This window comes from Platalea leucorodia (genome assembly GCF_965183815.1).
Source record: "Platalea leucorodia genome assembly, chromosome: 5".
In the NCBI taxonomy this organism is placed as follows: Eukaryota; Metazoa; Chordata; class Aves; order Pelecaniformes; family Threskiornithidae; genus Platalea; species Platalea leucorodia.
The window spans coordinates 75,870,060-75,893,303 of record NC_138827.1 but is presented as its reverse complement, the minus strand read 5'-3'; the positions used below and the strand labels follow the sequence as shown (position 1 = coordinate 75,893,303).

The following is a 23,244-nucleotide window of genomic DNA, read 5'->3' as shown; positions in this document are numbered from 1 at the left end:
TTTTAAAAAAAAATCAGGGTCTGCTCAGTGCTTCATTTGAAAGTACCCCACGTGGAGAGAAGCAAGTGATCAGAAAACTTTCACAAACGAAATGGGAACACTGATGTTTCATCTGGAGCATCACAGATGTTTTCAGAATTTAAAACTGTCAAAGTTAACTATATAAGAAAGGGTTTAACCCCAGATTTTAAATATATTTCCATAAATAAGAGAAGTTCTTTTGGAAACACTGTAGGGGGTGTTCCTTTAAACATGTTTGTAGTTAATATATTTTACCTTGTTTTTCCTGCCCTGATAGTTACTGTATCAAGCTCCTAAGCAGAAACTTTTCTTTTTTCAGGTCACTGAAATTAAGTTAGAAACTACCTCCTGGCAAGGTTTAGAAAAGTGTTTCTATATCTGACTGCCATTGAAAATGAACAGGTGGATCCAAAGAAATTTTCTCTTGAGACCACATTTCTTTTTGCCACCTTCAGTGAACACATGCAAGCATGAACAGCAGCCCTGGCACATGCTGCAGGGTCCTCTCAGTCCTACTGAAGGCAAAGAGACTGAGTGCTGCACACTGGAGGTTTCACTGTCTCCAGTCCTTGTTAAGTCCTCTTGCGAGTGAAGTGCACAGACTTCCTGATTGATCCATAAGGCTTTTTTTGGGGGGGAAGGGACAAAAAGCTCTTCTAATATTCTGTTCCTGCACAAAATGAAAAATTATGGCACTTTGAACGACACATACATTATAGAACTGGATTTAGTTTCTACTCACTCAAACTTGATCTTCTGGAAAAAGGCTTTTTACAAAATTTTACGTACTCCCCTCACCACTTTACAGTGAAAAAGAAAAAAAAGATTATCTATACACAAGCACAGAAATGTACATTTGCAAAGGTTGTGCTAAGTTAGAAAGAAAGGAAGTGCATGGCCACTGGCGTTTGCTGTGCCTGTCACTAGATAACCATGAATGATTTAGTTTTCCAATGAGATTTAAAGTCCATTGTAAAAGACTGTTAGGGAAAATCAATACCTACAAGATAAATGGCAAAGTCTGTGAATTAGAAATAGAGTAGTACTGAACCACTGTTCCTCAAAAAAGAGAGTTTAAACATGTGGTGTCTGTGATGCATAGCAGCATGATTTTATATAATTATCAAGAATACCAAGGGAGGAAATAGACACTGAGTCAATAATATTTGCCGATTACCCCAGGCTTCTCTTTTTTAATAAAACCCATAAAAGTTTGGAGAGGAATGACAGGTGTGAAGGATAAACACTCTGGGAATTAGACAAACGGAATGTAACCCAGATAAATGTAAGCTAGTGTACATAGGCAAAAACAGTCTAAATATCCAAATTAATCTGTCTCTAGAGGCTACTGCAGCTCAGAAATTCAATAACACCACCAGTAAGCAAATAACATTGGTTGACTCTACAACTACAGCATCCCTAAAGAAAAGGTTCTCTGAGTCGTTATGTACAGTTCTGTGAAAAAGCTCACCTACAAAACCAGTGCAACTGGAAAGCAGACAAATCAGTAACAAATACAATTCTTGAATGTATTAGAAAGAGGATGGAAAATGAATATGAATTGCATTATGCCTAGAAGATGAGAATGACACGCTGCTTTCTTAAAACTGCATTGAGTTTTGGTCCTGCACGTTAAACATACCTGGACTTTTTTTAATCTTTTATCTCTTTGTACACATGCCCATGCACGTACCCCCTCCAGTCTATACACATGCACATTCCCACAGCTTCCTCATAAATGCACAATTTTCACATATACGTTTTGCAATGAATTAGTAACATTTGCTACTGTTTATAATATGTGTTGAGCTGCTGACATTCGAAAGAAGCTGGCTGATACGTTACCTCATAACCATCCCACAGCACCGCATGCTGTAGCACAAGGCCTATCAGCAAGATGTATTTGCATGTCATGAAGAAAAAAATAAAAAAAAATCCTCTTGCTGTTTTAACTTCAGACAGAAGGTGAGTTTGTGAAAGAAAACACTTGGCAGTGGGTCAGCCGATCACTGTCTGGCGGTGGTGACACTGCTTCCCTTTCCATCCCCTCCCGCAATTACAGTGACAAGTGTGATGCTGTACAGTTCAGGCAACGGTCACATACGAACAGATCGTACTTGCTGACTTGGCAGAAATGACCCAGAGCAGTTTCCTTCCTGTTGCTATTAGCTTACTATTTGCCAACGAGTTCCATGCTGAATTACCTCCACACATGGAAACCTGAGTGGCAACATGCAAAATATTGGGTTTGGTGTAATCCATCCATTTAAGATAATAATTAATGAAACAAATGATAAAGTGTGATAGCAAAAAAGCATTTTCATAACATTCAGAACCATTTTATGAGCTGTTAAAGAAGTGAGAACTACAGAAGAGAGCATTTTTGTTATTGCTGCTCTGATAAACATGGAGAACTACAGAAACATTGAGCATTATTTTGGCAACAGTTTGTTTGGTTTTGGGTTTGGTTTTTTTTTTTTTTTTTTTTTTCCAAAAACCCAAGATGCTTTACCATAAACTAAAAGCAGCAGGTTCACATTTTTCACATTGGCTGGCTGCGCAATTTTAGACTTTATTGTTATTATACAGGATTAATAAGATCCACCAGATGCTTCACTGGCTGTAATAGACTTAGCTTGATTCAAGTCAGTGGAGGATCTAGACCTTACCTGTCATTCCTGTTTTTCCATTAGCTTTTGCTTTTTCCTTTTTTACAGCACATGGAAATGCACATGCCCAGGCAAATGCTCAAAATTATTCTATCGCCCATCAAATCTCTACCGGGGGGGGGGGCGGGGGGCAGGGGGTTTTACAGTGTGCAAACACCACCCCAACAGACCAAGTTAAAAAAAGGATCGGCTCCATTCACAGTGAATGGGTACCACTCAGTCTTTCGCACAAAGGAACAGCAACCACCGGAGCACAGATAAAAAGGGTTCTCTAAAATTGTGTCAGTGATGCACTGTTTTAAGGCAGTTTCAATACTGGATAATAGAACTGGCTCGGAAAGCATACAGTGTAACTAAATGTGGAAACACCTTTACTTACTGTGTTAAAATTTGGGAAGAATCCAACAGCAGAGCTGCTGTCCACAGGGAAGGACATAAAGGGTTTGATATCCAGGGAAGGCTGCATCATCAAGGTAGGTGCGCGCACAAGGGTGGGAAGTGTAGTAGTGCCTGCCAAGAGCAAACAAAACCAGGAATTCATAGCATTCTCCTTTCCACGTCACACAGAGTATAGCTATCTCTTGCTGACACAACCGCCAAGAAAAAATAATACAGGGAGGTAATAAAGTGGCTCTGTAGGAGTTAATATAATTAAAAGAAACCTATTTCCACACACTACAGATGAGGCAGAGCACTTCCCTATGGCCATGGATACTCAGACGCTGAAGAGGAGACATATGGTATATAAATCACACTGGCAGGTAGAATAAATCCCTTCTAAAGCTGAAAAATTCTTCGGTGCCAAAAAGGCCAGGATGGGTGCCCATGAAAGTCAGATGCTTTTGCAATTCATGGTTGCCTATTAGATCAGCTAGCACAGACAATAGATGCAAGCTGAAATCCAGAGGTTTGTTTCCAAATAGCGAGCTGCATGTTTATTTTTTCGTCTTCTGACAGCATCTGTAACTATCAGCTGGTGCACAAACATCATTGCACCTAACATTTAAAAAAATGCCTTCTGTTTTACAGTGCAAGGCAAATATTAGAAAACAGTCAACAATTAAATAATCAGCTAGCACATAAATGAACACAACTCTTTACATGCAATGCAAACTAGCATTTTCTTAATTGGAACCCAGATCTTTCTCTCCAAGCAAGAGCTTTCCAGAAATCTACATGCTGAAGTTCTTTCTGTATACACTTGAGAATCATTCCACAGCAAGACCCCGAAGGAATGGGAAGGCACAGATGTCCAAATATTCATTTTTAACTAGCTATCTGCCCTATTCACACAATAGTGTGCCTAGGACGCAGCTTCCAGTTATGCCTGTGGGAGTATTTTTTTTCCTGCAATCATACAAAATAGATTTCAAATAAAAATTCCCTCATTGAAATAAGAAAATGGAAAAAAAAAAAAAAAAATCTCAGTTTCTTCTTCCCGGGTTGAATAAATAATTCAACACCTACTGGAGCAGGCACTGGAACACAAGTGTCCCACACCTCTAAAGGGGGGTGAGTCACTCTCTGCTTCTCCTTCCTCTGCCAGAATTTCTCCATAATTACCTCCTTCTCCCACTCACCGGTGGCCAGCACATCAGCCGGGAGCATAACAGTCCTCTTAGGAGTTTCTGTGGTCTCAAGCAGAGCTGACACAATACCTAAGCTTTTGCTCACAGAAGTTGTCTGAGCTTTTCAAACCCAGTTAGGAAGGAGGGGGGGGGGGGAAAAAAAAAAAAAGGAGAAAAGTAAACAAGCAATTTTCCCCCTCTTCTCCCATGAAATCAAATCATTTGCATCTACTTGCAAGGTGCCAGGTAATCCATATGGGCTGCCTGAGTACCAGTCTTCCATTAAGGGATCTCCCTTTCTCCCTGCTAAAGACATGCAAAATTTCAGGCAGCATAGAAGCTTTCCTCCTTTTCATCTCATCATCCTGCCTCCACAGACATAATTTCAAACCCATCTTGCGGTATTCAAGAGGAAAGCCGAGTTCAGAAGCCAGATGGGGCTGCATGGATTTTTTGGACGACCAAACCCTTATAACTAGCCCTGAGCTCAAATTTTGTAGATGCTGGAGAGACAGTCATTTTGATCACAGCTGCAGCACAGTAAACATTGTGTTATGGTCTAGCAGATGAATAGAAGGCTATAATCTATTTTCTGTTTCTTCTATAGGAGAAGTGTGATGATTGCAGAAAGATGGGTCATTTACAACTATGGAAAGCGAACTGTTGAACACCATCCCAACTGAGCTGCACAACTTGAAAGGAAAAATATGCTTGAGACGCTTTCCCAGAATACTTACTCCTTTCTCCTACCTCAATACTTTTATAAATATAAGGTTTGTTTCTGCGTAAGCCTATGAAACTCATTGACAGTTGTGCTTAATTAACTGTAAGTCAAAGCTTATTCACGTGGAGTTAGAAACATCAAAAAGCTAAAGGCTGTCTAACATGCCTATAGTTTCTTCTTCATATCCATAATGAAAAAAATGCATCAACAGGAAAGCAGTGTGTCAGAGGATTTATCCAAAGGAAGTATCTTCAACTGCAAAAATGATGATTATTTCTACTGGCTGGTTCTGAAACAGTAGATTTACATAATTTGGATTTCAGAGTTGTATTCAAACAGCAGCTATGTTGTATTCAATTACCTAAAGTCCATAAAGTGCCATCATCAATCTAACTTCCACAAGTTTCTCTTTGAAGTTCATAAGCAATGAAAGGTCCATGAATTTAAGAGAGACCTGTCCTCTCTTTACATATACATACTTCAATGTAGCTATGGTTACATATTTTAACTAAATTTTACAGAAAAAAATACAACAGAATACAATTAAGTTGTCACTGACATTTAAAACCAGAGTTAAGCTAGGTTTCCGATGCTGTCCTTAACCAAGGTATAGAAAGGATATGGCATAAAAGTTTTAAAAATTAAAAAGCAACTAGCATCATCCTGCAAACAATGCAATCTTCTTTGTACTCCTTGGCTGAGTACAGATCATTTCATGCGACAGAGACATTTGAAATCTGCCTGCAGTTTTGCAGTCCATGGTGCTTCTGCTGCCAGAGTAATATATGACCAGTAGACTAGGATACATTCGGAGTCCGTACAGAATAGAAAATATACACACCTACCAGACAGATTAGTGGAGGCATTAATTACAAGAGATTCGTTCCCTTCTGTTTGACAGTTTACTACTTCAACTATTGCCAATCAAATACCAGTGACCCTGTTTGACTGAAGTTTGATTTTCAGACCCACCTTTGAAAGCCTCTGGAAGAATGATCAGATAAAGATGACCTAAACTACAGGTAGAAGCACTTCAGGACAAAATCATCAAACCAAACAGAACAGGGCACAGTTTTACACTGGCATTGGTCAAATAGATTCTCACCACCACTCCACCAAATCTGTATGCAGACCTGAGCTAAGCAGGAATACTGGCACAAGAAAGATGTAGCTGACAGGCTTCATTATCTTCATATGTTTACGATTTCATTAGCATTTTAACGACAAAGACAACTTACCATGTCAAACACAGATTGTTTTAAACTACTTGTAAACCTTTGGCATAAATATAACGGATCTTTCTTGTAAATTCATTTGTTTATTTCAGCTTCACAATTTTTAAACAGTATTTTACCTTCTGTAACTTCAATTTTGACTCCCAAGGCAGGAGTTACCTACATACTGGAGATGCAAGCAGCAGACAGACCTTGCCAAAATGCACTGATCCTCACTGGTCCCTTTTACTCTTGTCTAAGAGGAGAATAACAGTTTTTTGTCTGAGCAGATGACCCAAAACGCCTCATTTTATTGAAAGTTTTTCTTCCTCCACACATATTTATCTGAAAAACAAGCCCCTGTGTAACAGGCGCTGTTCCTCTTTAGCCACGTACGCTTCAACACATACTGCAACACAATGGGCCAGTGATGTTTTTGCGAAAGTTATGAAAAGTTGTCATCTTTACCCAAATTTGATCTGTCTCTAACAAGAAAGACATGCAATTAATAGATTAAGCAGTGAAAGTGATCTCTTGGGGGAGCAATTAGAAAGTCTCATATCCGTCACTCCCATGGCAAGATGGGTCCCAGGGGCCAGCGAGACATGCTTTACCCAGGAGCCAGAAAGGGGCAGACGACACGGGGACTCAAGGAGTCTCTACCAACACCCCCCCAAACACACACATTCCCAGCTCTTTTGCAGCTTCACAGAAAAACTGCAGAAGCCAAGACCAGCAAGATAACAGTTTTGGCAGAGGCAATCATAGTTAACTTTGGCCATGGTTAACAGTCACTGCTCATCTTTTTCAAGCAAGAGAGGTGTCAAGTTCAGTCAAATCTAAGAACACAGTTTCTCCCTTTGTACCTTCCTGAAAACTAGTTGTGAAAATATTACTTCTATGATTTTCTCCTGAAGTGCTTTTCTTTATCACTGACAAACACAAAAAACCCCGGTGGAATGCCTGCACATTAATTCCTCTGATTTGGGTCAATATTAGACCACTACACAAAAAAACTCAATTCCATCACAAAACTCACTCATCTAAAACACATTTTGTGAACAATTTCAGCATACTTAAAGAAATTAATTACTTTCCAGACTTGAAAGCATGATCTTCCAAAGTCTTCATTAAAGGCAACTACAGAGAAATCTAAAGCCATACTCAAGTCTCTCCCCCTTTTCTATTTCCTAAAGATGCTACTACAATGTTTTAATCCTCAGATCCAAGGAAGCAGTCCACACTCAAAACAACAGCAGCGGAAGAGTAACTGAAGTGCTACCAGGACTGAATAAAAGTATCCGGTTGACACATTTCTGTGAATTGGACAATCTACATGCACCTCAGATTGCACATGGTTGCCTTTGTTTTAACTTGGGCCATGGACAATATTTGGGAAAACTTCAAAGGGACATCATTTCAGTTACTAACACCCACCACTGCTTATGCAAGTTACACTGAAGAATTTTCAGCGTAGGGACAGGCTGTGCTGGCTTTTTCATCCCTGAATTGTCTGACCATTTTCAGCTATGAGGAGTCTTTGCTTTCTACACCAATGTTGTGTAGTTTCATCTGGCCAGGGAACAGTAGCAATGTGGGGATGAGTGAGATCTGGACTTTCTCCTCCCTTGACCTTTTTAGCGCAGTGTTTTTTGGACACTGCTTGAGCCAACAGTATCCCTTCAATGGCGGATAACAAGTTCTCCCTTTCATTTTGTCCATGTTGGCTGAATTCATTATGGACTGCACTAAACTATGCACAGCCACCCTGCCTTTAGACCTCACACCGTCATCTCCATTTTCAGTGTTTTCCTTCAGAGCTCCAGAAGATGGAAGATCAGGCAGGACATGTTTGAAAGGGCTCCCTGGAAAGATTCTGAGATAATTCTGCATCCATTCATCTATAAGCTTTTTCTGGGACTCTACAGCTTTCAGTACAGTTTATTAATTTGTCAGCAGAAGTTTTGAACATTGTCAGAAATATTTACTTCAGCATGTAGCTCAAAAACAGTTTTTTAAACAGGTTAGAGCCAGAGGCTAACCTAGGCTTTCACACTGAATAAAACTCTCTTCAGCTCTATTGACTATAGCTTGGAAAAAATGAAAACACAAAACAAAACCCCAACCAACCAATCAACCAACCACCACCAACTCCCCACCGCACCCCAACAAACTTACCCAAGACTTTCCTACAGTTGCTTACATGCAGCTTTTCGGGAGGACTGGCACAATGAAATTATGTTTATAACCCCCCCACACCTAGACTACAGAAATGCACCCCATAAAAAAATTAATAGCTTTCTTCTTCCCTTATATCTGATAATTAATAGCTTTCTTCCCTTATATCTGATGCCACCATTGCATCAGACCTACCTGCTCTCACTATGAATCTTTTTCCCCATAAATGAAAGGCAAAATAAATCCCTTGCAAGTCACTACGTTTTGTAATTTAGGTATTGATATTGCCTAATAGCCCCTGAGATCTTTCCCAAAACTTTAATGTAAATATTAGTCTTTTTTCCTTCTCTGTATGATCAGAAATTTTCTGATTTTGTTTGTTTAGTTACGGCTACACATGAGTATTAGAGAATGTCATGTGTTTCTGTTTATGCCTAAGATAAACTGCTAAAAACAACTTAAGTGCAAGTAGAGTAATTCTGAGTTTCTGAACAGCAGGTGTTGACATCAAAATGCTTAAGGAAAAAGCTATTCTGAAATTATTCCATTAATAATACTCATGGAGGTGAACCTTAAGACACTCTCCCGTCTTAAATAAAAAGCAATGTGAATAAATATAGCATTTTAGTTTGTTTTTTTTTTTTACAGAATTCACTCAGCAGAACAAACATTGCTTCCTTATAATATGGTATTATGATAAATGAGACTTACGATACCTATAGAGATTCCAGTCTGTCAAAAGTAAAGTAGTCAAGGAGAGATAAGACCATTCCTTCAACAGATTCTCCCAAATGGCAAATTAACATGATCCTAAGAGATAAATCACTATCCAGGCAATGCAACTTATTTTTAAATATAACTTAAAGCAGAAGCTCAGCATACATGAGACATGGCACAGCCCCCAGCTAACAACAGGAAAAATGCTAGAGAACTTCTGTGCCCCCAGGGCAGCATACAAATTAACTAACGAATGAGGATGCAGCTCCTTTGGGAGTTGATATGATTATCACCAGAGCTACTGTTACACACTCATCTTTTACAACTTGGAGACAGCACTGAATTCATACCTCTTAAACATCAGTTTAAACATTAGTTTAAAAGCTGTCAGACCTTACAGTGATTTTTTTAACTGATTTAAACAGCACAAACTATACACCCCATCCATGTTTGGCAACTGAAAATGGGTAAATCCTCAAAGATGTGGGTTTTTTTCAGTAGCCACAAGGAAAGGCAGCAAGAACTGGTACAGAGCTCATGGTTACCCAACAGTATTAAGCAAGAACCACTCTGTGTAACACTCATAAGACAAGTGATAAGAAAGCATTGATTCAGGTCTAGCCTTCCATAGCAGCATATGGATATAAAATGACATGCCAAATATTTTGCACTCCATTCTGAGTTTATTTTTTCAGTACATGTTTCAGCAACCCAGAAGCATTTGACGCAACTTCACAGCAACTAACAAATTATCTATATACAGTTTAAACTTTGTGCTCAAGAATGACTTATCTAAAACCCATGTCAGATTATGTAAATAATTCTCTCCCTACAAATTAAAACATGATTTCCAGTATGCTTGAGCATGAAGTTAGTATTTCCATTATTATCCATCTAGAAATAAATATTCTATGAAGTTGTGCTAACAGAATTCCATATTATCCTTTTGTATAAAATCAGATACTGTGAAATGAGGTATTTCTACATTTCAAATACATGTAGGATTCCACCAGCTAGGTCAATACCAAAAATAAATTGAATCCTGGTGCTGCTGAAATGAATGGAAGCTCTGGCATTTAATCAATCCAAAAAGTCAACCATCACTTACCTAATACTGATAATTATATATAGCCCATTTACAATCAGAAAGGAAGTATAGCTATATATTGCATGTATTTCATCTAAGAATTCTAAAAATAAAAACATAAACCTACTTGTACTTACAAGTAAGCAAATATTCATTAGATCAGACCCTTTCTCATTGAAATACTAGAGGCTGACTTGGAATTAGTTTAACTTCCATGAATTGTTAATATTCCTCTGCCTATCTAATTGTTTTCCATCCCCAATGTCTTCTGACAAAAGTATGTTCATTTCAAAAAATAAAAATGTAGACTATAGATCATAAATACCATGCATATAACTTGATATAAAGACAATCATGGAAAAGCTGATATTGAAAACCTCTATTATAAGAATATTAATATTCAAAAGAACTGTGTCAATATTTATTTCCTTAATCTCTACATTTATTACATCAAAATCATGGAGAACAAATAACGACATTTACCTGATGGGGGGAGATGGGGTAGAGGCATAACAATAAGAAAACGGAATTTCAGTATTTTAGGAACAAATACATCAAATCATTAATCAAGAAAAATCACATTCTTCTTGCAGTTGTACTGCATTTCTAGTAGTTTGCAATAACAACAGCAATCCCCATAGGTTTTGTATAGAAGATACCAGAACAGATGGAGTGGGAAGAGAAGTCCAATAATTAGAAGTGGAACAGATTATCATGCATTTTCCTTAAATAACTGTGTTACAATTGTCTGATCATAACATTTGGAAGAGCCCTGTCCCCCCTGGATTTGCAGAACGTGTGACTCACACCCCTGTCCTCTTTCTCCTTTAGCCACCACTCTTGTGTTCTTGTGGCTGAGAAAAGACTTGCACACCTGCACAACACACAGCCTAAATTTTACAGCAATTGTGCTACGCTGCTCCACACTTTTTTTTTTTTTTTTTCAGTATTTATATTCCCAAGTCAAGTGAACTCCAGAAGTGCTATACTAGCATCAAAGCATATTTGTTAACACTGGCTCCTTGTCAAGTCTAAGCAATTAAATAAATCAAGGAACATCCTTCACTATATTTAGAAGAAACATGCTGACTGCAGTAGAACTGCAATTTGCTATTATCTATAGGTAGTATGGAAATTTTTGACACTATTTTCTTAAAAGAGCTAATTCTCTAGACTTCTAAAGCAACCGAGACAATTTGTCTGACTGGAAAGCAGAGTGGCATGTCATAGCTTAACACCATCAAGCTCCATAAGTTGGATTTTATTCTAGTCAAACAGTTGACAACTATTAATAAATACAACGCTCCTGCCTGCATTAAAGTCAGCTGGAGCTTTGCAATCTATCCCAGTTTCTTTTTCTCAGAACCTCCTGCCTTACTCAAGCCTCTCCCTCTAGTATCCACAGCTTGAGCAAACAGCTCTGCCCCCTCCTCTGTTCTTATCTGCTTCTAGGAAATGCTGCTTTGGAGTTGTTTTTGCTTTGAAGTTTTCCAAGTATGACAGAAAAAACAGCTGCATCTTTTTCAGCTCTCTATTCTCTTGCCATCTGCACTAATGGAGATGTTTCTGAAATCCTTCGGATCCTTCCTCTTGATTTATTCAAACCAGCCCCCCCCCCCCCCCCGCCCTTGCCTTTTCAACTCTCCTAAAACAAAGGCACAGAGAGAGAGGGTATTTCTTCACTTTTCTGCTGTCACCCTCAACTACAAACACGACATCACCACGTGCCTACTGAAGTCACAGTCTTGTGCAGAGGATGTGCAACTTCCATGCCAGTCCCCGTTGTTTTCCTCAATGCATATTCTTAGGTGCTGGGCATCAAGCCTGGGAGCGTCCCAGGATGAAGCACTGCACTCCATTCCCTCTTGATTCAGGACTCTGAGTTAACACAATGTTTCATTACAAATGGAAGCTTCCCCACTAATGAACAGGAGTAAAAAAGCCCAATTTACATTACCTGAAAAGTGTCATAATTTGAGAGATGGCACTTCGTTGCAGTTAGCTTTTTAAAGAGTCTGTTATCACTTCACTTCTCATATAACCTGATGTTTCTCAAAATCTAACTCTTATCCTGAATCCTGTCACCACTGAGCTCATCTAACCCTCAGAGAGTCTCAACGCAGACTTCCTTGCAGGAGGTACTGAGTTGCTGCCCACTAAAACCAAACAAGTCTATCACCAGGAATGATGCTGGGTCACTGCTTTGTTATTAGTCGGTCAAAACCATTATGCCTTAACTTTTACATTTGGGGGATTTAGGTCTGCAGTTGGCTTCTTGCTCCTTATGCCACTTCAATACTCCAACACACCAGCTCAGCAACGCTGTGCACAAAGGTAATAGGGGTCTAGACCCATATGCATCCTCACAGATGCATCTAATCACTTAACCACATTAGACAATTTCCAGCTTTCTTAAAAGTCATCATAGCTCAGAGAATTTCATGCCTCATTTGCTTTTCCCACATATTACACAATCACCTCTAGAAAATACAGTTACCTAAGTTTATTCTCGTTTTCTTTTGTAAGTTCTTCTATTGGTATTGCTCCCTAAATAACCTTCAGATAAAAGATTGCAACAACAGCTAATTTAGGTTGTTTGAAGTGGTCTATTGAAACTACCTGCAATGGAAACCAGGATCTCTACTAAATGAAATCTAGTTTTCCTTCCAAGGAAAATTTTCAATTTTTCAGAAATTTCAAAAGAAGTTTGAACATTCGGTCCACCCCCTTTCTATTCAAAAGGTCACAATTTCAGTCACAATCTTCCCCTGAGTTGCTATCATTTCCATAGAAACGCTTTTAGAAGAACCACTATCTTTCTGTTTAGAAATAAAAAAAAAAAAAAACCAAGAGAAGAGAGGCAGATTTAAAAACCTTCATAACATTGTCCATGTAGCCTGCGTTCCATACTGAATTTAACTGTTCTGCCATGGCATAGGGCACTGCTGAGGCATACAAGCACTTGTCCAAAGGAGGTCAAACATGTAAAGTTAGTGGGCAGATTTATCACACACGCAGTTCAAGTTAAGTCCCAGTAATATACTCTCTAAGACTGGTTTACTGAAGAAATTCCTAGACTTAGAAGTAGTTTAAAGAAAAAAAGAACTATTTCATAACTGGCTAGTTAATATTACAGAAGGGAAAAGCTCCTCCTTCCCAAACTTCTCTAGTTCTTCCTGGTGCTCTATCTGCTGCCCCTAACTAAAGGAACGTCCTCATAGAATTTCCTGGAGGATTTCAACTTTCTCCTTATCAGATAGCATACTACATCTCCTTTTCAGAGCCCACACTCATAAAAGTCACAGCAAGGGACAAGTCAGAGGTCCATTTCTTGAGCTTTACAAGTTACCAGTGTGCCCTGTTGCACTGTACCTAGAAACACAAAAAGCGCAGAGACCTTACCCCACCCAAGAAAGTAGGAGCCAGACTCAGCACTTCTCTCACCTAAAAATACAAATAAAGGTACTTTAATCTGGTTGTGAAAAGAGCACAGGAGTTGCATTTCTGACCAAAGTTCTTTAGGCCATTTACAAATGGAAGACAGATACTACAAGTTCACCAGTGCCTTACAATATTCAGAAGCTGCAGAGGTTTTTGCTATGACCACACAACCAAAAATCATTTTAGCAAAGCAAAAGCATAAGAAAACACAGACCATGTAGTCCCATAAAGGCTTCCCACTGTTAACCAGTGCCATGATGCTTACCTTAGTCCCTAAGGTTACAGCCCACCTCTTCTGCGGCATTTGAACATACACACAGCATAAGACTCGGAGATAAATACTCCTTTCATTTCAACATGGTGCTTTTGTGATGTTAGGTGCTATGAGACAGTGGGCAACCAGCAAGCCTGAACAAATCTGGGCTGTTGTAATTGTATGCTTAGCTTTAATTACCCCTGAGAAGAGTGTTTGTAACTTGACTCCAGAGGGAGGGCAGCCTGCTATTGACATCACCAGATCAAATATAACCTAAAAGACTGATGAACTGTATTTCAGTGGCATTTCTGTTATTATTCTTAGAACTAAACTTAGGGGTTACGGTTGTAGATGGTTATCTGGCTGCTACAGAGCTGAATTTTAAATATCTTCTGGGGGAAAAAAAAAGAAAGGAAATTATGGCTGATTGAATGTTTTTAAAAGTTCATAAAAGGAGACCTTGGAGCACAGGGTTACAGACAGTGCAGGGTCATGACATTCAGAAGATCAAAGTCCACAGATCCTGACTCTCCTGAATTAAGGTGCACTGCTTTACTTATTCTCAAAGTCAGTATTGATGAATAAGTAAGAACTTGAAAATTTATAAAACTATAATACATGCTATCTACCCTCTCTTACACAGGGAAGAACGAAGGCAATAGATTTCAAATTAAAAGATCTGTTAGCACAGATCACCACACTGGTGGTCTTATTGAACATTAATTAACCACTGGTATCTGACTAGAAACTTAATTCTGCTTTTGGGTGCAGCAGTGCACCAGCCCTGCCAGGGCTGGACCATAAAGACTTTTGATGCTGTTACGTTTTTCAAAGACTGCATGACACTTGGTTGGGCAACCCTAGCTCAGTTACATTCAGAAAGAGAGACCAAAAAAAAAAAAAAGCAAAAACCAAAAGGCAGTATATAACAGAATGTTTCTGTTAAATTAAATTGAGATTGGACCAAAGAATAATTTTTTTTGACAAAACATTCAAATTGACTTTTAACAGGACTTCAGCTAGAATAAGTCTTTCAAGAAAAGTCACCTTTAATTTCCCAGAGATTAATGAATATCACTTTAATATGATTTATTTCATAAATTAAATCTAATTAATCAAACACTATACTGAAAGAGAAATAAACAGAAGGTGAGTGTTGATGTAAAAAAAGGATGAAAGCATTTTTATGAAACGTGCCATGCAGCCTGCATCTACTTTCCATGACCACACTGGGAGCAGACTGGGCAGCCCCACTGCCCCTCCATTCCCAACACCTCCCTTGAGCCAGCACAGGGAGTCAGACCAGTTGGAAACAAACTGGCAACAAGCCAACAAAGAGAAATTTGCTTTCAACCAGACCAGAGAGCTGGTCAAGCTGAACTCATGGTTGTGAAACGGAGAGTACAGAGATGGGGGTGGCTGAAAAGAAAAATTTTGTGAGCGCTGATGCTTCTCATTCTCATCCAGACTCACCTGAACTGGCCCTCATCTTTCTTATAGCATAGCAAACAAATTTCATGCCTGCCACATCATGTTTCTGGTTATATCTCTCAGGATGGTATCCGTCTTAGCTGATAACATGGCAGTGTTAACTGGCATGCAGCTTGCAATATACAGCAATCCTTTCCCGCATTCAGAGTGGCGACTCCTGCTTATGTGCTGCGTTGGTTATTACTTCGTACACTTCAGCATAATTCATTTGTCCCTTTCTTCAGAGGGAAGATAATCTAATAGTTCTCAAACTCAGTTTGTTCTTTCTTGTCTTTTAAAAATACTGTGACCCCATCAGCTCTCTTCTAGTGCTCTGGTACTTCATCTTCTCTTCACAAGTGGTAACAGCTCTAAGGTTTCCATCCATGCAAGTATCCTTGTGACACGTTTGTCAGAACCAGCCTTTTGAAGATTCTAGTTCATTCAGACACTCTAACCTGTTCTTACAGGTTTTTGTTATTTATATCTATGACTGTCAGGTTAACACAATTGATCTTTCTAACAAAAAATAATGCAAAAACGGCACCATGCAACCCAAACTTCTTGGCTTCCTCTGACATTCACAGAGTAACAATCCACCTTTTTTCTTGGTATTCTGTAAGTATTGTAAGTGCACTCACAGAAAGATTTCCTAAAGTTTGATGCTTATTTCAGTCTCATTTCTCTTCTAATTTTGTCCTATACATTTGTGTTACTCTTTCTTCATCATCCTTAGTAATTTAAACCACTTTTCATTTCCTACCTATACGTATAGTCCTTGTGTGCTAGACTCCATAAAGAGCTTATAGTTTAGTCAAATTATCCTTGACACACTTCCTATCTTCCCTCTGCCATGGGAGAGTTTGCAGTTGTGCTCTTATTAGGGTCTCTTTTAAAGAATTTCCAAACCCTTACAGTACGCTTGATAAAAGAAATATCCTGATAAGTGTATCTTGAAGAAAAAAATCCAGTCAATCCTCTCTTCAAAATTACTTTCGCTACTGGTCATTTGGTATACTACATGGTGTCTATCAATAAGTAGATGTAGTAGCATTTTGCTGCATAACTTAAAAATCAGGTTAGATGCCTATTCTGTTATTATTTCTATTAAGAAACAACTCCCACTCACATCTAATAAATATCCTTTGCATTATCTTAAAAATAAGTGTAGTATTTCACTCCAGTTTTAAAAGGAAAAATCCATACTTAATATTGAGTATTCTAAATGTTAGTTTAAAGACTGATCTAAGCAGCATACAGGCTTCAGCCTGCCTCCTAGAACAGGCAAATGTATTTCCCTCACCCTTTCACTTTCTAAATCCCTGGTTATGTACTACAGCAAATAATGGAGCCTGTCATTCTAAGAAGTAAGAACGAAGCATCGAACACTACATTTTTTTAACTCTGTCCTGACTCCTGTTTCAAGAAAGACCTTAAATTCCTAAACATTGGACTTCAAATTTGTGTTTAAACATTTGCCCTAATTCTCTCAAGAGTTCTACATATATTTAACCTCACTCCATACTTAGCTGTTGGTAAGACGGAAGAGAGGCTTTTCTGACTGAAAGGCAATACACATTTTACAGAAAACATATTGTTTGAAATGTGGCTCTATGTCTCTGAACTTCTCAAAACTTAACAACAAGAGATGAAACTATGTAATTCAAAGAAAACACGTTTTGTTTTTGTGAGGTGGGAAGAACTGGCAAAAGGCACCAAGGAGGGAAAACACTGCTATTACAAAGGCATGGCTTCCCCCCACCCTGTGATATTTCTGGTAGCTATAATGCCACTCACTGCAAGAGAGAGAGTAAAAACCCTGAAATGTAACCCAGATTATTGGAGAGAGAATTATTCGTGTAAGATTTTGAAGTCACAGTTGAAGGCATTATATAAGAGTATGCTTTTAGACGCTAAGAAATCTTACAAAGACTATATCTATATGTATGAGGTTTGCATGGCAAGGTTTTGGTAGCGGGGGGGCTACAGAGGTGGCTTCTGTGAGAAGCTGCTAGAAGCTTCCCTATGTCCAATAGAGCGAATGCTGGCTGGCTCCAAGATGGACCCACTGCTGGCCAAGGCCAAGCCAATCAGTGACGGTGGCAGCACCTCTGTGATAACATGTTTAAGAAGGGGTGGGGGGAAACCACCTGTGCAACATCAGCAGCAGTCAGAAGAGAGAGGAGTGAGAATATTTGAGATGAACAACCCTGCAGATGCCAAGGTCAGTGAAGAAGGAGGGCGACGGGTGCTCCAAGCACTGGAACAGAGATTCCCCTGCAGCCCCTGGTGAAGACCATGGTGAGGCAGGCTGTGCCCCTGCAGCCCATGGAGGTTCACAGTGGAGCAGATATCCACTTGCAGCCTGTGGAGGACCCCACGCCAGAGCAGACGGATGACCAAAAGAGGCTGTGACCCAGTGGGAAGCCCACGCTGGAGCAGGTTTGCTGGCAGGACTTGTGACCCCGTGAGTGACCCACACTGGAGCAGCCTGTTCCTGAAGGACTGCACCCCATGGAAGGGACCCACGCTGGAGCAGTTCATGAAGAACTGCAGCCCGTGGGAAGGACTCACGTTGGATAAGTTCATGGAGGACTGTCTCCTGCGGGGGGGACGCCACGCTGGAGTAGGGGAAGAGCGTGAGGAGTCCTCCCCCTGACGAGGAAGTTGCGTCAGAAACAACATGTGGCGAACTGACCACAACCCTCATTCCCCATCCCCCTGTGCCGCTGGGGAGGAGGAGGTAGAGAAATTGGGAGTGAAGTTGAGCCTGGGAAGAAGGGAGGAGTGGGGGAAAGTATTTTAAGATTTAGTTTTTATTTTCTCATTATCCTACTCTGATTTTGATTGGTAATAAATTATACTAATTTCCCCAAGTCGAGCCTGTTTTGCCTGTGATGGTAATTGCTGAGTGATCTCCCTGTCCTTATCCCGAGCCAGGACTTTCATTACATTTTCTCTCCCCTGTCCAGCTGAGGAGGCGGAGTGATAGAGCAGCTTTGGTGGGCACCTGGCATCCAGTCAGGGTCAACCCACCACATTATAACAGCTCTGCTTTTCCCTTTTAATTGCACATACTTGCTATTGAGAAAACCAGGGGGAAGCAAGACTGCTTTCATAAACTTAAGGCCTGGAGGTATGATGTGTGTTGTACAGAATTCCAGCAAACAGTCCAAACTTGGATCTATTACCCTGGTGCAAATTTGTCATCATTCCTTTTAAGTCCACAGAGTCACTAGGATTAGCAGCGGTCTAAGTGTGAAATTTGGCTGATTAACTTCAGCAGGAGGAGCTCTGTGTAGAAACAACAGCTGCCAGGTCAATGCTATAGCTAGCGTTTCTCAATGCAAAGGAATAGCAAGAGGAGGTACCATGGCATTTGTTAGCATGGTTTCATGTTTTCACTTTGATACTACATGTACAGAAACTAGTACATGCTCTTCTTCGACTAATAGTTCTTAAACTGCTGCACAGAGAAACCCAGTGAAGACAAAATATATGAACACCGAATGGAAAGGTCAAAAAATTATGACATTACACGGATAGCAGCATTTGTAGCAGGAGGACCACAGCAAGCAAGTCATACAGAATGACTTGCAGTTCAGGAAGAGGACCACAGCTTACTCACTCCTCTGTCTATTACCACGCATGCTGGACTACACACTGCAGCTCTCCCTCCGTTTCTGTACAATGTCCTGAATCTTAACATCTCCTTGCACGTATACTTGCTACAGTAGCATGCTAAATTCGGCAAGAGAAGTTGGCAAGGATTGGGATGAAAGACTGGCTCCTTAGTTAAGGTCAAGGCATATACGTTCCTGTGGATACACCAGCCATGGTGTCACAGTTAAGTATGCATTCCAGAATGGGTTTAAAATATGCCACATATTTCTGCAATAGATACAGCCTTTCAGAGTGAAACCATACTCCAGAATATACTCACTGCTGTATAGCCTAAGGAATCTAACCAAAGTCCCTAATTCAGTAGCTAAGGTTCCTTAAGCACTGATAATTAAGAAGTAGGCTCTGAACTTGCATTTTCAGAAGTACTGTCTGGAGGCCAATCATCTACAGAAGGAGCCTACACACTTTTAACATGGTCGCCTACAACAGACAGCATAAGTGATCTCCCTCCACCTCTACTGGCTGTACCTACACCCTTGGAATTTCTGTGTTGTTTTTCAGAATTTTCAAAACCTTTCTCTGAAAGTATTTGATGCTAGAGTCAGGGTAAAACTTGTCCATAACTATATTATATGCCTGCCAGCAGAGGAGAAGATCAGGCAACTGAACTTACCATTAACTTGCTTTTATGTGCTTGATTAGGAAGATACATGATAGCCTTAGCTGCTTCCAAAGGAAAAAAATTCCTTAGGAATTTAAAAAAGTGTAGTCAGAGTGGAGAATACAACAGGAAAGAGAAGAATAAGTCCATTTGCTAGTAGTAGAATGTTTACATTAAAGAGAAAAATATATGTAAAGTATTCTAAATCCATCCCTTAAAGATGTGACATGTATTAAGTTTTGTTTTGTTTTGTTTTTAATTTAAAGTCCATTTCACCACAAGTTTTGCAAAGACAGTTTTTATCTTACAACTTTCTGCCAACACAGTAATTCCGGCTTCTACAACACCTTTTTCCCAGGACATGAACTTCAAACATCTTCTATTAAACACTTCTGAAACTTACACAAAAAAATGAGTCATGCAAAGTGAAATTTAATCCTCAGATGTCTTTTCTATTATAGAAGAACAGAAATGTATGTCATATATTTTAAATGCTTTATGGAATGCACATTTGAATAGAGTACCATGACTGATACCTCAATTAAATTAAAAAAAAAAAAAGTGCTCAGACAACACTGGAGCCAGAATAGAAAACAGCCATAAACATTTTCTTTTTCCCAGATTTAACAGCACAACAATGAACTCCAGAAGAGCCATCATTCTACATGAAAAAAAAAATCGAGAAAATGCGTCTCCAACACAAACTGAGTAGTCATCCAATGGCATGAGATCTCACCTGTCGCACAGTATTTAATTCTTGGTATCCATGATGAAGCATAGGAAAAATGGACTTAAGATGTGAATAAGAAGAACTCATAAGAGCAGCTGGATTCCAATATGGTAAGAATTAGAAAACTTCAACTAGTTTGACATTGTAAACCTCTGCGCCTATAAGAACAGAGGTTTGGACAAGATGAGCCTTGCCCAGTATTTCTATTTCTGTATGTGCACATTCAAACAAAACAGTGGAGAAAATCTCTAAATCAATCTAAGACCACCTGGTCTTCATATGTTAGGCTAGGTATAGAATAAGGATTGATTTATCAATCCATCAGGCAGCGGTGCAGAGTTAAAATAAGACTTAGGCAAAAACCACAGAAAATAAAAATATCTGGACATTCTGTCTGAAAAGCTTTTAAAGATGATCTTGGTCATGCAGCAAGAAATACGAAAAAAGGCATAAATAGTAAAAACATTTGATGTGTTTCCAAATAACGTTTAAGTTGCAAGAGTGAGGGACTAACCTGCCAGAGTAGCAATTAAGGTGAAGAAGGAAAAAGCCCAGTTCCTTCTTCTGCATAAAACCACCATGCATGAAGCCTAATAACCTGGCCACAGCACGAGGGACAAAGCTCAGAGTATCAATGTATCCCTTACATGAAGCAAGGACTTATCAGGCCCTGTCTGATAATTCTTGTTGTGTTGAGCAGCAGGTACCTTTTACCTTGAAAAGGATTTACAAATTGAAAAGAGACTGAGGCAAATCAATATATGAAGCAGGCTCTGGGAAGTCTAGCAAATACAAAAAGTTAAATACGGAAACCCTAGGAACAATACACGACAGACACAGAGGCAAGAGAGGGGACAGGGTATTTGAAAGACTTTTGAAGTAAAGAATTCTGAAAGGTTTGGAGAATAGAGAGAACTGAAATAAAAGGACATAACTGAGAGAAACAGGTCTGAACATCAGGGAAAGCTTCTTGACACCAAGATTATTCTGAGTGATATTTAATGTTCATGGTGGCAGCCTTTTTGAGCTGAACCAGACCGTGGAAATAATCTCCCAGAGCATTTGGGAATCTCAAGCGCACACACATTTGTATCAAGACTGAATAAAACAGTGTTATATGTACAAGAGAAGCAATTCCACATTGACAAGGAGAGGACTGGGTGACCAGCAATAGGTACTATGATTGCAGTCATTAAAGACAAATTGCAATAAAGTATTTATAGCCAGTGTCAAACTTTTCTTTTACAAAGTACAAACATGGCTTTGCTTGATTTCAAGGAGGCTATGTCTTTCAGAAACAGTTTTATCACAACTTTTAGTCATGAGATCAATAAAACAAAATTTAACAGAAGCAAACAGAAGCCCAAACATATGCTATGAGCTAACATCAATGATGTCCCCAGTGCAGCGTATTTTATCACGTCCATTCTACAGCACAAAAGTGGGTCCTTCCTGCACAAACCTGGTTGTCCAAATCTTAAAATCATAACACGGAAATATATAGAAACATATTTATTTGTATAGAGAAATAAAAAGCTTTAGCTTAATAAGAGACAAGAGCACTTATTTCTGTTTGAAATTTGCATTTTTTATTTTACTATGATACTTGAATTTTTTGCATTCGAAATGCAGAGAACAGTATAAACACTAACAGAATCACTCTGATAGGAATTATGTACCTGTTCCTGCAGATAATAAAAACAGAATAACTTTTCATATTTACACTTCTGTCAAATCTGGTTGTTGACAACTGAACATTTTAATACTGCTCAATACAGTAGCAGTTGCAAATTCTGGGAAAAGAAGGTTGCTAAGATTCCCTCTCACTCTGCAAGTGGAATTTTCCACTTTATATAAATACTATTTTTGTCAAAGCAACTTGTACAGAGTCGTGCTACCACCGTACATGAAATGGAAAGTTCCACAGCTGTAATAAAACTGGGAACTTTTGTTCATGGAACACTTATTTTCATATTAAGGACAAACATGCGTCATAGTCAAGAGCAGGCTTGCTTATCTGTGCAGTGAATAAAAGATTCAAAATTTTATTCCCAAATATAAGTTGTATGTGATTTTAAGTGTTAATTTTCCATAATGCAATTCTAGCAAAGTTCATAACAAAACACCCCAAGCACAGCTGCTAGTTGCCACATCCCTTATACCTACCATAACAATTTGCTTGCATGCAAAGCACTGTGAGCTGAATCAGCGAAAAGCAGAGACAGCTTTCATTTAGGGACATTAGGATTTGTGCAAGTTGCAACAAAGCAAGATATCTATCAAAGAATTTACACTTTTTCTAGGGTGAGGGCAACTTTCAGCCATTATTACTAGCTACATCAAAGCATTTTGATTAAAAGCTGGTCACTGAATCATGGAAAGTAGGGCTAGACAGTCTCAAGTCATCCAATCCATCTACATGAAATTAAACCTTCTGATAATCTGGCAAGAATTCCACCTTAAATCTACAGTGTCAGTCAAACTCCACATTACTTGAAAATCGCTTTACTATAAAAAGCATTCAGAACAGAGGGAAAAGAAGTAAAGGTAAGTGAAAAGCTTGCAGGAGAAGGAAAAAAAGACAACTGCTACTGGCTCCATGGAATTTGGTGCATTTTGTGCACACGTGTGTAGCTCAAAAAATCAGATCTTTGAAACAGATCTTAGTGAACTGTAAAGAGGTATTAATTAGAAACTACAAAAATCCCTAATACGGCTCACATTTAAAAGAAGGGTCAGCAAGATTATGTGATATTTGCAGAGTAAATAGCAAATAACGACAAGTGTCGAGATCTTGCTCATAGTTTGGAACTTCAATTACTTGAAAGAAAATACAGAGGAAAATAATCAGATTGATTACAGTTGTTAATTATGCAGACTAATT

General features: G+C 39.1%; 1 protein-coding gene across 2 annotated transcripts in view; it reads right to left on the bottom strand.

The window, feature by feature from the left end:
• The window catches only part of ZNF385B (zinc finger protein 385B), a gene marked incomplete at its 3' end in the record, with an annotated part of 151,548 nt that overhangs the window by 53,412 nt on the left and 74,892 nt on the right, over positions 1–23,244 (bottom strand). For both annotated transcript variants that reach the window (XM_082312261.1, XM_082312260.1), the window contains one exon: positions 3,070–3,200. In XM_082312261.1, coding sequence (XP_082168387.1) covers positions 3,070–3,200 — 131 coding nt within the window. The remainder of the gene's footprint in view (positions 1–3,069; positions 3,201–23,244) is intronic.